This window comes from Aphis gossypii, chromosome 1 (genome assembly GCF_020184175.1).
Source record: "Aphis gossypii isolate Hap1 chromosome 1, ASM2018417v2, whole genome shotgun sequence".
Lineage (NCBI taxonomy): Eukaryota > Metazoa > Arthropoda > Insecta > Hemiptera > Aphididae > Aphis > Aphis gossypii.
In genome coordinates this window covers 66,846,598-66,863,702 of record NC_065530.1, presented here as the reverse complement: position 1 = coordinate 66,863,702, position 17,105 = coordinate 66,846,598, and the positions used below count along the sequence as shown (strand labels likewise).

Genomic DNA, 17,105 nt, shown 5'->3' with positions numbered 1-17,105 from the left:
ACAACATAAAATTCGATTAGAAAATAATATTGCCGCACCTGTAATATGTATTACTGTATCATCCGACGTGCTTTACTTACCGTGTTCGGCAGATACGCGAGCTTTAAATCCACTGAACGTGTGTGAATAATCGGACACGAAATGTATCCTCAACTTAGTCCTCTTTGTGACGAATCTAGTTAGTTTGAGTACGTCGCTCTTGTCACCACAGTGTTTAGGACCCTCGTCGTCGTCACCCGGAATTAATTCTACGTAATCGTAACTGCAACTGCAAATCATCATAAATTTAACTTTGTTAGGTTTATTTTTTAATTAATGATTATGTATTTAAATAAAATGAAAAAAAAACAATAGACAATAATTGATGCAAATTAGATGTTTACAAAAAATATTGACACTTCTTCAAAAATTATTACAAAACACTTATAAACTACATCAAATAATGAAAAATATATTTAATATATGTAATTAATAAACAGTTAAGAATATAATTAAACTCAGCGTATCCATATACTTCATTTATAGTTATATATGAATGCGCTAATTATTTACTATTGAAAGTATATTTATATATTTATGTATTTTAAATTAATAATTAACTTTATATATTTGTTTAAGCTGATAGTTATGTAATGTACATAAATATATATATATATATATAGAATTAAATTATTGCTATTATATACTATTATGCATATTTTAATGTTCAAAATTCGGGGAGAAAATATTCATTTCATAATAAACACAGATGTATATTGTATAATTCTCACCAAACTGTATTGAAATGTGAATTTAAACTTACGTTGATTCATTTTCTAACATTAGTTCTTCGAATTCAACTTCAATCTGATAACCTCGAGGCACTTCTACGGTGAAAGTGCAATCTTGGTTGTCAGGATAAGGTTGTGGAAAGCCTGGACTTGAGACCGAGGCGAACCTCATCTCGCTAGTTAATTTCATAGTGACATTACAACTCGATTCATCCGGATCTAACAAAATAATATACAAATAAAGTTTATAAAATAGATGGTCAATATTTTTCTCATAATTTTTTCTACACATATAATTTATTAAAAATTATACAGTATGATGTACAGTGTAAACTAAATCGTTACCATAATCGTTTAAAGAGGTGTGCTGTTGCATTTGGCATAGAAATCTATTTTTCACAGAGCAATCGCGGTCGTTCCAAGTGTAAGACGAATTTCGATTAAAGTACTTGAGCAGCCGATTTTGGGGCCTGTACACTTGTCTCAGTTCAACACAGTCCTGTCTACTAAGTCCGTCGTCATTAGGCTGTTTGGAATTTGGACCACTGTATGGTTGGTGTATGTGTCCTTGATACCAATCTACAAAATAAACGAGAAAACATATCCACCAGTTATTGTCTATTTATCTGCGCCAAATTATTGGATATCGTTTGCACATCAGTGACCAATTATCATTGGTGTATTACGTATAAAGCCAATTTATCGTATAAATATTTAGTAAGATTCTTTGTATATTAATTTTATGCAGCACTATTAATAATTTGACTTACTGGAATAAGTAAACGGCGATGAATCTGTCCATTTGAAAAACCCTTCATTGTTCATATCCGTAGCTCCGATCCAATATGGAGCATTGTCACTGTAATTTGGGCTTAAAAAAAAAAAAAATCAAAGCTTAACATACATACAAACATTGTTCATATTTATCGTATCATACCCACATTATTTAAGCGAATGTGTTCAAGTCACAAATAAATTTCAAAATAAATACAAAAACATATTTTATCTGTAAACAATAAGAGCTATTTCTGATTTATATCTTATAAACCTTTTTCGTATTTACTGTTGATGATAATAGGAAATAAATTATTTGGTTAATAATACAACTGATTGTTTATCTCATAATATGTCAAAAATGATTTAAAACAGTCAAATTAAATAATTAAACAGTGTCGTTAAAACATGTTATTTATATTAAACTTCTGAAAATCATCTACACATATTAAATATTCTTCATTTAATTAGTACTTACTACGATTTTTTTAAATCATGTATTTTATGATCTTAAATAATATTTATTATATTCGTTCACATTGTGAATATATACACACCCCTTTGATCCCTGATCAACCTGATCCTTTGACAACAACTGATGCGAAAGGTCGTATAAAAGGTTTGCAAGTTTGCTTTAAAAATGATATGGTCAGTTTGTTGCGTAGCACGTCGGATATGTGACAATATTACATGGGTTCCAGACATTTATTTTTGTGTTTGGCTAATGGCAATGATATTGTGCCTCCAAATTAAATAAAATGAACAAATAAAATTTAAAAAAATGTCCAGAGTTATCGGAACATAACAATCACTGCGACTGCAGTAAAAGTTAAATATTTTACAGATGTACTTATTGTATTTATTATATATACCTACATAATAATATTGCGATTATGAATAATATGCAAATAATTTAAGTGAAAAATATATACTCTATGGATTATTGTTTACAAGGGATGGTTTCTCATCATTAGTACGTTACTTTATGTCATAACTCACTATCTATCTTAGCATGAAATCGATTGTGTTACCACACGTTATTAGTATAAATTGTTAATACAACTTTTCTGGAAAACAGAAAATAAAGATTCTTTGAAAATTATATCACAAATAATAAGCAACGCTGATTTACAACGTATATGAAGTATATAAATATATATTATACTACTCGTATAATATTATTTACAAAATATTTAAATATGTGTCTTACCTATTAATTAATATTGTGTCGATGAGCATTTGGGTTCGATGACTGTCGATGCTGGCCAAATGACCTCCACCACCATTTTGAGTGCAATATTCTTCGGCGTCTTCCCAGTTGAGCAATTCGTTGACGATGGTCAGACACCTGCCAGCTCTAAGTGACACGGAACCATACGGGCACTGGGACACTACTTCCGGTATTGGTTCGGCCCGGTACGACACCACCAGCGTTGGCACATGCATTGATGCAGATGATGACTCCATCAGCACCACGTTCGTCTCAGAGACCATAGACATCTGTCGTCTGGGACCGTCGGCCGGCGCGCAGTAGAACCACCCGACTGCGCCATCGGTGAGCCGAAACAAAGTGCCCGGACACATAGTAGTTGACTGATGAATTGGAAGTGTGTCGATCTGTGACACATATACAGCAATGATAAAATTATGTCAGTATGTCTGTATATAACTTAGGTATTGGCCGGGAATATTGGTATAATATAGTCAATAGAGATATTATGTTTATAGGTATAGCATTATAAGTGGTTAATTTTGTTTAGGCGTAAAAATATTTTTATATTTGACTTTCATCATCGAATGAGTACCTAATATTATGCTTATCTTAATTCAGTGTGATTAATTATCATTACACTGTAGATAAATTTTACGGATTTACTTTATAGGAATAATACGTAACATCAGTGTTTATTACAGACCTTCTATCCCGGGGAGGTATCGTGTATGCCTTAGAAATCACATCATATTATACAATTTACATAATAATGTCATACCTTTTTTCGGGGGGGGGGGTATACATTTTTCTCCGGGGTATTCCCCCTCCCCCGTTCACCCCCCTGAAATAAACACTACATAACATACGTAACAAAACGCATGTTCTATGATTGTTTGTAATATTTCCTCATTAATAGATATTATATATTACAACTTATAGAAGTGATTAGATTGTATGCGTATGGTATTTATTATTGTAAGTTATAGATTAATTAATAAAACATATCATAACTTGTTTACATTAATCCATTAATGTCCATTGATATTTGATATCGTACTTTTTTTTATTATACAAACAAAAAATATACACAGACATATTTTAATTTTGTTTGTGGGTGTGTGGTCAGCTTCATAATATTTCCCTTTATGAATAACTTTTTTGTGATGCCTCTGATCATCTATCATTATTAAATTACATAATTAAAATAATGGTTTTATAAAAATAATATTTTTTACCCTAAATACGTAACTAATATCGTAATATACATTTATTACATTAATAGATGACTATCAAGTTAGGACTTGTTGCCAAGCTCATTATCTTCTGGAAACCGAAGGTTTGACCAAAAGTCGTTGCACCACTGTCGATTAGTGTACTAAATTATTATAATCACTCAACACTTACAAATGGTAATACCAAAACCGTTGGTTATCAATAAAATCTATAACGGAAATTTCGTCACACGAAATTGGACGATGGAGACAAATGAAAAGAAAACAGCTATGACGACCATTTTTTATGAAACGGACTTATTCAAAATTCAAAATAACTACGAGTGTCGTGGTCAGCGCTAAACGCGAGAACCGTAAATAATATTATTAGTGTCATTAGCGGTCGCCCCGGTCGTATTTATAAAACTTAGATCGCAACGGCTTTCGACGATAAAATAAATGTTTCGGTGACAACATTCCAAACACGTCATTTACGGATTACACAGTGAGGTTTTATAAACCTGTGCTACGGTGCTCTGCAATCACAGCAAGTTTTACTGGAGACGACTTCAATGTATGTATATAACATTAGGTATTTCTTAAAATATATTATTATTTATTTTAGTTCACTCGCAATAAGCAGATAACCACTATAATTTCCGTATTTTGTTTTTCGTTTTTCTATTCCAGGAGTGAGTTTTCACCGAAACTAGATATGAACGAGCTTCTATATAATTTTCAACACAACAAAACGGGACACCCCGTCCATTTCTTGAGATTATACGCTTAACTCTCCATAAAAGTAGGATGTATGCATAAATTACCTGAATTATCCTAACCCATATCCCCATGCTCCTTGTAATAATGGCGACATTGGCTTATACCTCTATGACACGTATTAAGAATTAATTGTATAGTTCTATGCATAATGTGTGCATACTACATAGGTTTTGAAAATCCAACAAAGACCTTAGTAAAATAGTCATGTAACATGTAAATATGAAGTATTACTATGCATTGTAATCGTTTCTTATTATATTCATCTAATCAAATATATATATATAATATACATGAAAATATGATCATGTATACTAAATATAATATATAGAGTGTAATCATACAATTTATTCATCATTGTGTATAATTGGACAAGACGTGAATTTAGCGTGGTGAATGTCAAAAGTGGGTGAATATAACACAACACGTTTTAGTATTTATACTGTTTGTTGTATAGATAACAGGCATTTATACTACATAATATACTTTGCAGAGTAGATCAAGGTATGTGCATAATTTTTATTAATTGTAAATTGTAATAAAATAATTCATTATTTATTCAAAAATTACATAGTTTAGTTTATTTAAACTTAACTATTTAATAACAAGGTCACTTAAAAAAAGGTAGATATGAACAGGTTCTGGAGAGAAAACCTTAGTGAGACACAATGTGAAAAGGGGGACATTCACTGTAGTGTAGGAATGAGCTTAGATATCCAATTAAAATTTAACACAGATTTAATCCGATCAATAAATCGTAATTAACATTAAATATTTATTAAATCCGGACGTTTGGATGTTTATTTAATATTGTAAAAAAAGGTTTTTATTTTTAATATCTTTTATAAATTGATGATTGTGCCATTAGCAGGTTTTTTATACCTTTCATTTCATATTTGAAAATAACACGAACATTTAGTCAGGTCATATTGCAGTTTAAATAATATATATACATGCTTTTATAGTTTTCTTTCCTTTCTTTTTTGTTAGTGAAAATATTGTTAAAATGTATTTTAAGTATAAAATATAAAGTTTTAACATTATTATTGTTATTATTTTTATTTTGTTTGGATACTCCAATGCCTGTTCAGAGTGTGAAGTACGATGTGAACAATTGACTATTTTTCTACTCTAGATCAAAATTATCCATCTGATACTATTTATATTTAAACGATATTTACGTTTTAAAATTACAATAGAAAAAAATCTTATTTCCTAATAGGTAACAATAAAAAATCTAGCTTTTTTTATCATTCCCTAAGCTAACGTATCTAATAAACAACTGACATGTATTATTATACAACTAGTGATTAATTTAATTTTAATACTAATTGGAAACTTAATATTATCCTGAAGGTGTAATACGAGTAAAATCATTTTCTTTGATAAAACGTTATAAGAAACGTCGTTAGCCTTAGCAATGTAATAATATTATATAAGTGTGTATTATCATATAAACGCATTTTAAAGAAAAACGTGGTTGATGAAGATAGAGTTAATAAACTGATCGTCCATCATCTTATTAATGAAGATAAGGGTGAAGTATTCTTACATAATACATAGTAGATACGTGTATGAAATTTAATCAAAAATTAACGTCATAATTATTATCATTATTATTATAACCCATTCCAAACGTTAAAGGTAAATGCATTTTTCGAACACTATAAAATTATTTTAACCATAAACTATATTATTGCCAATATTTGTAAACATTCATTAAATTCACTGATCATTTATAGAATATTCAAGAGCATGGACCAATTGCGTCTAAAACAAAATTTTTGTTTAAGGTCAGTGTACTAGTAATTAATTGCGCTAATATTGAGTTAGATTATTCACAAATATTTAAAAATTTGGATGTTATATATTTTGAAAACGCAAATACAAAATCCAGCTAACAAGACAAACATAACATAAAGTAAATTAGATTACCGTTAATAATTTTATAAAAAAATTATAATTTATTGATTACAACAAAATTTAAAAATGTATTTTTTATTTATTTTATTTTATTTTTATTTAAATTAATTTTATTGATAATACGGTACTGTTTAAACTAAGAAATATAAAAATGAATTTTCTAAAATTTTTTTTTTATTACAATTTTTGTTCATAGGAAAATTTTTTGAGTTTTTGACAGTCTGATATATTTTTCCTTTGATATTTTAATTAAAAAAATTAATCCATAGACATTAGATATAGGACATTTATAATATTAGTTTAATAAAGTATAATATTAATTATTATTAAATCGCTATTCTTTACGACTTATTAGCTCTATAGAATTTACTACATTTTGTGATAAAAATTATTGTATTCGTAGACACGCAGTTAAATACAAAACAGGTAATCAATGAACAATGCTCGCATCTTATCGCCGTTGTCACAGTTATGGAATCAAATAAAGCGAACAGAAAATGATGAATAAAATAACAAACCCGACGTGGGACTGTTAAAAGATAGTTATCATTCTGTCTTCGGTCTCCTTCGGTCAAACTACACCGCACGTATTCATTCGTAATTTTGCAAACACCGTTTTCAACAAATGTTACCCATGGCATTTGAAAAATGGTCTCAAACGATTGATGTGCTTGTTTATTGATGATGGGCTGACAAACCACCGCATTTCGTGTTAAATACGATGATATGTATTATGTAACGATTTTTTTAGTGTTTTGAATCGAACTAGAATGATAAATTTGGTGATAAAATTGTTTTATGGCCTGCTATAAGTCACTTGAGCATCCATCGAAATTTGTGTTCAGAGATGACAAGTAACGCTTCAAAAAAATATAAGCAAATTTTTCAATATTCATCTGCGACAGTCCTTTGAATTTAAACGAGTTCACGAAAAACACTGATGAATTGTAGATGATGTCGATAAGTCACGTATTGTAAATACGTTAGTTATTATAGAGGTTTTGTAAATATTGACTTTGACTTTAGCCCCAACGCCGGCAGTATTTAAATTTGCATTTTGTACCATATAGATCAATATAAATTGTTGCAAAGCAATAAAACCGTGTAAAAAAGTAGGTATTGGACAAGGAGCGATTTTTACAGAAGCAAATAAACAAATATACAAATAAACAAATTTGCAGATTTCACTTTTTTAAAATCAGTATCATTTAATATTTCAATTTTAACATCATTAAATTTCTGTACTTATATTATTGTTTTATAAAATATTTTTTTAATTAATTAACTTTTTTATTGTTATTATTATTGCTATTTAAAATATTAAAAAAATAGTTAAACAAATGTAAGCATTTTTGGGAGATTACTTAAGACATTTCACCGAATGACATATGTTTAGCTGTTTAATCAACCTCTACGTGGTTTCTCTTGGGTAACGCTAATAGTCTGAAGGGAATTTACTTGAATAACTTAACAAATATTGGTCGGAATAAACTCCGATAATCCAAAAGTATTTTTAGGATTCAATTCAATATCATTGAAAAAAAAATGAGACGCCATAAAATTGTATGACTTAACATCATAGTTAATATTCAATAGATCCTTGCTCTTTTTGTGATTTAGGGAGAGGGTATCTTCACATGGAATACTTTTTTTGTCAATATTATTTATACATAATATTACCTACGAGTATATATTTATAAAATCAATTAATGTACCTAAATAATAATAATTTGGATTGCCTTAAAAAAACAGGCTCCCACTACCCCGTAAAAAAATAACTTTATCGACACTGTTGTGCAGATCTAATGATGGTACAAAAATTTTGATCTCTGGTCGTAGTACAATCGTTGATATCGTTGAAATACTTAATATTATTATGAAATCGCGACATCGAATAAACAAAAAATGAAGACTACCCAGGAGTTTTTATTATAAGTTATAACACTTACTACCTAATAATAATAATAATAATAGTAATAATAATAATAATAATAATAATACTAATAGTATAATGTCACAGTACTGACCGTCATGGTTTTGGCGGTGGTGGCCACATGGTCGTAGTCGGCGGTGACAGCCGCGTCAGCGTCCGCGGAGGTCTGATGACCGAACGGCACGGAATTGATGAGCAACCGCAACCGGTAACCGTACGGCTGAGTGACCTTGTACCGGCACTCGGAACCGGGCGTGAACACGACGGTACCGTTCTGCTGGGCCACGTCGTTGTCGAAACAGTTGGCGGCCAACCGGTAGACGACGGAGAACGAGTACCGGTTAACCGTGGACGTCACCGCCGGCGGCGGCGACCGGCCGGCGTCCAGCACGTAATGCCGGTCGGCTTCGCGCAGGTCCTCCAGCTTGCCGCACACCGGCTGGTGGCCGGACACCTGGAGCCGGCCGCGCTTGCACGGCACGTTCAGCTTGACGATGTCCACCACCAGCCGGGCGCGGTGTCGCTGGGCGAACCTGACCACGCACTGCTGTTGCTGTTGTCCGCGTGTCAGCGGCAGGTCTCTGGACGACAGCCGACCCGATTCGGCGGGCAACAGGTACAGCTCACAGTCTGCGAACCGAGTCCGACCGAGTCAGTGTTTGTGGTCAGTGATCAGGCGAAATTTAATGCGGGACCCCTCCTCGATCGTCGTAAAACGATACGATAAAAAAATATTATTGTCTCAAGAGATTTGGAAAACGTTCGAAAAATTTGACCGACCGAGGTCACTTAAACTCATAATATTATAGACGGTTATATAACTTATACGTAGACTTTAAGTATTGAAATAAAACACAGGCAACTATAATATAAGCTTTACGACCCTAAACAGTAAACACTAAACAAAGAATAAGTAATGATAAAAATATTGAACATTTAATAACATATACGGATAATAACTAGCTGGTATACCACGGTCAACGACCACTATGCTACATTAAAACTTGCAATAACGAATTTCTACAACATAATTTAAATATGTTTATTGTTGCTTTTTGAACTGTGAAAATAATAAATATTGAATAACAATATTATTATGATTTAAAATAATTGAAAACATAGCATGGTTATATAGTATGATTACAGACTTCAGAAATGAAATGAAATTATACTATTGACATTTCATAAAAAAAAAAGATTTTAGCAATCGCAAAACTTAATGGATACAGCCAAGTAATCCTAATCTGTAATCAAATGTACTTATCTTATATATAAGGATCTGTATATATGTATATTGACATACTGTATATATGTATCTACATATATGTATTATCTAACGGTAGTGGGATTCCGATTGAAATCAATGTAAAGTTATCCATTTAAACAATTTAATGGTCATGCAACAGTCGTTTTTTGTTATATTATCCTTAGTATTAATTTAAAAATACGCGTGTTAAACAAATTCACAATAGCTCTTGTGTTTTAAAATAAATGTTTTAAAAAAAAACACGTACGGTTCTATAATTATCTATTTCAATATTATTTAAACCGATATCTCACTGTGGCATAAATGCACAGATCAGGAATATGTATAATATACATATAATTTACTGATGAAATGACGAATTACATTACCCAGGACTTCCAATATGTTGATTCTGTTTTCCCGTAATTTTAAATCAATATCCCCGGAAAATGGTTTGTATTCGTAACTCATTAACATATGCTATATTACTAGAAATTATATCTACGATCTTCACAGCATTGTGGTATAATGGTATATATATATAGATATATATATATATATTAAACTATTTAATAATATACATTACACTATACTATAAACGTTAATGTATTATTAATTTACCTTTTAGTATTTGTATTTTCTTTTTGAACTGGTTGATATCTGGTGCTCCTAACGTACTATATTCTAACCTGAAACAATGTTATTTACCACTATTATTATATATTATTGCAAAACATTAAATAGCTAATATAAACTAGTACAACTGCACATCAAAAAGTGATTTCGTAAAACCAACCGATCTAATCGAATTTCCCATGAGAATTCGCAATACGTAAGTACCTACTACTCTAGACAGACTAATAAAACTTTACTATAAATTGTATTAACATTATTATTTTATTACACGATAGGTAGGTACCACGATGCTTGTTTAACGTGAAATCCATTGAGACCAAAAATAAACGTTCTATCTTCACGAGAATAAAAAAATACATTGAAAATTTCAATCGCGTAAATGAAAAGAAAACAAACCATGTTTGTGCAAATCTATGCCATGTGTTCACTGCTAATATAAAAACTTGAAAATATATTAATAAAACATATTATATTTATGTATAAATAATTATAGTAATAATAAAAGTTGTATAAAACACTTGCCCACCCTGAATATAAACATTTTTAGTACGCCACTGAACAACTAATAATTAGAAATTTTACTTAAGCATCATATTAAATATTCAATTTTGTAGTGAAAAAAAGCTACCTATTTGTTATTTATTGTTATGATCAAAGCGTTGTTATCTATAATCGATACAAATACAGAAAATAAATGAATAAACAACCTATTTTCGTAGTATTTTCGTTATAACTAATTTATACTTATAGGTATACATTACATTATATACTATAGAGTATAGGTAAAAGGCTATTATTATTTTCATCATATTTAATGAAATTGATATTTATTAAGCTTTTTTTGTTCATAAAACCACTATAATACTTTGATCGTAACTACCTACCTATTTATATAGATATAAACATGTATTGGTTATTACGTTATAACCTAACATCGTCATTTCAATATTTTTGTGTATTTACATAGATTATAGCTGCTGCGACCAATGTCATAATAACGATTCGACTCTCAAGTTAGTATAGATACTAATAATAATAGTTTATTTTATGCAAATACAATAATAATACATATTATTATAAATTGAGTTTTTATTTTTAAATACAAAGATGCAAACTATCTTATAAGCATAAGGTTGTATTGGGTAGGTATGTAAAATTTGAGTTCTTAAAAAACGAGCACTATAGAGCACTTTTTGCATTATTGTTAGTCTCTACTGGAAACAGCTACCAACCTATGATTTATTAGCATAAATAATAAAGAATCGTAAACCTTTCCGATTTTATAGAGTTTGGTTGAATTGTCTTCGGGCATTCGTAAGTTTTCATAGTTGATCAATATCATCCACTTATTGGAATTTCTATTTGGTATAATAGGTATACACAGTACACAAACACAACTACTATTATATTATTATTATTATTTTTTTTTTATTGAAGTATTATCTACACAAAAAATTGTGTCAAATAATCTGAGTTCAAAATTAAATGTTCGTTTTTTGATCACGATTAATAAAATGTCTTCTCCGAAAAGTCAAAACAAATTCTGTCATACGAGTACTTACTACAAAAAAACTTTTTTTATGGAGAACGCAATTTTTAAGGTTTCTTTTTTTTATTAATGTCAAAATGGATTCTGACAAACATTATTAAAACATGTGTAAACTGGAATATTATACTATAGGTATTACAGAAAAAACAATTTTCCCATTTTTCGCTTGGCTACGTAAGTGTATTATATTATAATCCGTCAAAAACATTAAAAATACCATCTATTTGTAAAAATTTTAAGTTAATCATAATAAGTTAATACAGAAATAATTTTTTTACACCAGGAATGTAAAAACAAATTATTTACAAACTATTAGAAAGAAAATTGTGAGTAGGACAATTCCCATAAAATATATGTCCAGTACAGAAGAGTAGTAGGATTAACTAAAAATATAAAAATACAGTTATTAAACAGGGATTAGTGGTGTGGCAAATTATTTTTTTTTTTTAAATGAACATATTTTTCTACCCATTCATTGAATATTATACCGAGTAAATAGTATTTCAAACCAATTTTCACAAATGAACGACCTTTATTATAATATACCGTACATTGTAATATGTATTTGTGCACAAATTACTAACAGTTATTACAAATTGAAAAATAAAAACTTTTGATTATTATAAAAGATTATAATAAACTGCACCCAATTATACCATTATCAAAATATATAATATAGCTATTATTGAAACTTCATGTTTTATACAGTGATTTTATATTTCGTATGTATTAACCTATTACGTTTCCTTTAAGCGTTTATTCAATATTATTTTAGTAAAGCTTTTTTTGATTTTTAAGCTTAACTATACTTATTTATAAATGTTTTAAATAAAATTAAAATATTTTATGTTTAAAAGAATTGAGACCAATTTAAATAAGTTTCAGTATTGATTTCAGCTACATTTTTAAATCAATTCTCATCTTAAAAAATTTAAGCTGTGGGTGAGAGTAATTAAATTTAACAGATTGATAGTCCATTGTAATTAGTATACAAAGTTAAGCATTTGTAAGATGGTAATTTTTCTTTTGAAACTTTGTTTTTTTACATATTTGTCTTAGTATTTAATTTTAGTCAAAATATATTATCAATATCAAAATCTATCAAAGTAATTATTTTATAATATTCTTTTATATTTTCTATAAATAATACAAATATTTAAAAAGCTATACATTTGCAGAAAATCATACTACACTATAATATAACGTACAAATTTTGTAGCTCGTGATTTTTACCAAGTATTAACCAACATGTGTATAAGGATACCGTGTACAGATAGCTTAACTGTATTAATACCTGTAAGTATATAGAATTACACGTGTAATTGAAATTCAAAGTACACGTGTATTTAAATAATTGATATATTTTGAACTTATAGGCTGCAAGTATAAAATCCATAGTTATGCTTTCTATAAATTAACCATAATATAAAGTAAATCTCAAAACCAAATGTCAGGTACACCTAAGTAGTGCTAATACTAGATATAATATGTAGAAGGATATAAATAAATATTATACTATTTAGTATTATAATATGTTATATTATATGATAACATTAAATACGTTCAAAGTTTAATCGTGTTATTTTTATTGTGACTTAGTGTTTTGTTTCGTTCAATTACATTATCATGAATAGCATGTAATGTAAGCTTAGATAAAGTTTTGAATGTCATTTATAAAAATAATAGTTTTGAATTTTCATTTGACGTTTAAGTTGTCTTAATAACCATTTATCTTTTTATTTAATACTTCATATAATATTTAAAATGTGAGTATTAAAATCTATAGTAATCGCAAAAGTTGGGTAGTAGGTACTTATGGCAGTATGCTTATGGTGTAGAAAAAAAAGCATATTGCAGTTTGTGTTCTCAAAATAAAAAAAAAAATGAATTCTGTTTTTATGGTACATCGACATGATCTTTAAGAAGACACTATTAACATAAATTTAAAGTTAACATAATTTACAACCGATATTCAATTTCTAAATTAAAAAGGAACGTATTTACTTAGTTTTAAATATTTTAATTTTAAAAAGCGGTAAGTCAATCGGAAAAAATAAGTAAATTTAGTATCGTATACTAAATGGATTTAAGGTTCCCACACACTGGCGGTAAAATTTTTTTTGTATCGGCGGTGGCGGTAAAACTGTGTTCGGATTCATTTTAACGCTACTGCCACCGCCACCGCTGCAGTGTGTAGGCACCTTGATTAGATTTAAATTCAATAATAATTCCTAACATTTTCGAATATGATTCTAATTAAAGAATCAACTTATATTTCTGAAGGTGTTTATTATTATTATTAGGTACTTGTAGAAAACTACAGAAAATCTTTTACATAATTTATTTGCATACCTTAAGTATATTTATGTAGTATACATTTTATACGTTTTTAATGACAAAATAATTGATAATTATATAAGTGTTTTAGTCGAGAGAATAATATATACGATGATAAAATCTTTAACTGATTTTAATGATAATTATTTATTCATATATGTGACTCAGAAATCACGTTAATACGACAGCCGACAGTCAACACTACGGACTCGTGAATGACTGTGACAGTACGACAGACATGGTGACTTTCCTTGATCGTGTTTGCCGTTCATTGTTATCGAACGATATATACACTATATATCAAGCACTATCTTCCCTCAATTAATTGTTACCAAATAAATATCTTACATAAACATTTTATACATATAGGTAATATTATGTATGGCTAGAAATTTGTTGTATAGTTTTTTAAACACCAACATGAATTGTTCACCCAGGCTAGTTTAATTTAATAATTGTTTTCACGGCTCTTTTTTTTTCAACTATAGAGATACTAGTTATAATGAAATCGATAATCATGATATTTTCACTGGAAGTGTTGATGGATATTTTAAGATTTTAAAATATTAAAAAAACGGAACAAATAAACGGATACACAGATTTCAACGTTCATCTACCAGTGTAGGGTATTCAATGTACACCTTATTTTAAATACCCGTGAAATAGATTAATCACTCTGTATATATAATATGTATTGGTTGTTTTACTGGGAGAAAGACATCTTTACTACAAATTCGACTATTAAATATTATTTTTGTCTTAAGTTACTTATACATAAATATGACAATATTATAAATATATTGTGTAAGTATATATATAATTTTATAGTATCTACGTCAACATATGTATATTATTTTGTATTATTTTTATTTATTATCATGAATTGTTTACTTTAGAAGTATCAATAATGTATTATTTTTATTGTTTTTCCAGTAATTACAGCAATAATTATTGTTTAATGTTGTTTTTAGTAATTTAACATGATTTCTGAATTTGAATATTTAATTATATACTAATGATATTGTCATAGTGTAACAGACCTTCCGAGCATCTGTAATCAGTTAAACACTATAATCTGTACTAATTTTGTTCCACAAAAGACGGTAGTGGTTCGTATTTAGTCAGAAATACGGTAATTGGCCGTTGAAAAGGGTCTCTGAAATTATCCCAAATAAAGGAAATCCTCATCAAATTAGCAAACAGGTATACAACCGAACGGTCATTCGGATGACCCACAGTGGATAAATGCAATACAACAACCATACAAACATTTACCACGTACCTAGTACTGAAGTATATATTGTATATTATATCATTTATCGTAATTTATATCTTTATGCCGCAACTGGTAGAAGTTGTGCCCATAACTAGATACTATATTATACTACGCACAGCTACCACAAACATTATTATGCTATTATAAATTTATAATAACCTGCATCTAGTTAAATTAGATTACGATGTATTGCTATAAATTATAATGGTAATGGTCTATATGGAATATGATAATATTATCTCTAAAATGAATAAGAATACTAAATAATTTATTACTTACAATGTGTTTTAAAATGTTTTCGATAAGTATTCACATTTTGTTTTTAACCTTTCTATGCATGCCTTTTCTTTTCATATATATTTTTTTTTAATTTCTTAGTGTTAAATTAAAAAAAAAAAAAAGCTTTATTGAAATATTTTTTACCATCTACCAACAGAATAGTCAACTAAATATCTACATTTTAATAGACTATATCATTTGTATGACTAATATTTACTATAATTGCTATTATAGTTTTTTGGAACATGTTAAAGATACTGTTGTTCAAGAACTACAGTATGCATTTAGGGTTTACTTTAATTGCTGCTAGAATCTTAACACAGCGAATAGAGTAAGTATACAACAAAAATCCTATTAATATAATAGTAATTCATAATGGACATTTTTAAAAATTGTAAAAACAAGTATTCGTCAATTTGTTTCTAATCATCAAACGGGATGGATTTAGTGAAATAAATTTATTATCTGGAATTTTATTAAATATAATTGTATATAGTGAACTATTTACATTATAAATAATCTAACATTTTTTTATAGTGTCGTATATTTATTGTGATAAAATTATGCATAGGTAGTTGTTATGGAGTAATGCTAAATAATTATTTGAAAAAAACATTTTATCAGTATAAACTATAAACCGAAACTTTGAAATCTTTAAGTTTTTATAAATTCAAATATTTTAAAAATAATAAAATGTCTAAAATAAATTACATAACATCTATAAAAACAACCATCCGAGTTATTATGTTAAATAAATGTTATTTAAAATATTATTTAATATTTTCATATGAATATGATGATGTAATACCATTTTTTTTTTCATAGAAGTTAGAACTTTTTGGAACATCCCAAAAATCTAAGCTTAAGTGGCCAGATAAAAAAAGGTTAGTGTAAGAGATTAAAATATTTTTTCTTTTATTCTATTAAAAAGGTCTGTGAAGAGATTATACTAGGTATCCTTTATTTTCAAACAAAAATGTTATTTGTGTGTTCAAGAAAATTGAGATGAGTGATGAGAAATTGAAAATCAGGATGCAGTGGTGTAATCAGAATATCCAATAAAAAGGAGGAAGTAAAAATAAAAATATTTTTATACTACTGTTGCCAGTGAATATTTTTTTATATATAATATGTAAATTATAAAAATCTGGCATACCCTTATCAAATTAAAAAAAAAAAAT

At 28.4% G+C, this 17,105-nt stretch overlaps 1 protein-coding gene across 3 annotated transcripts in view; it reads right to left on the bottom strand.

Moving 5' to 3' along the window:
- The window catches only part of LOC114132877 (uncharacterized), a 92,762-nt gene that overhangs the window by 13,881 nt on the left and 61,776 nt on the right, over positions 1-17,105 (bottom strand). For all 3 annotated transcript variants that reach the window (XM_050198823.1, XM_050198824.1, XM_050198825.1), the window contains exons 4-10: positions 10,469-10,536; positions 8,696-9,231; positions 2,755-3,161; positions 1,541-1,641; positions 1,116-1,349; positions 803-989; positions 81-268 (exon numbers count right to left, since the gene is read on the bottom strand). In XM_050198823.1, the coding sequence (XP_050054780.1) occupies positions 81-268; positions 803-989; positions 1,116-1,349; positions 1,541-1,641; positions 2,755-3,161; positions 8,696-9,231; positions 10,469-10,536 (1,721 nt within the window). The remainder of the gene's footprint in view (positions 1-80; positions 269-802; positions 990-1,115; positions 1,350-1,540; positions 1,642-2,754; positions 3,162-8,695; positions 9,232-10,468; positions 10,537-17,105) is intronic.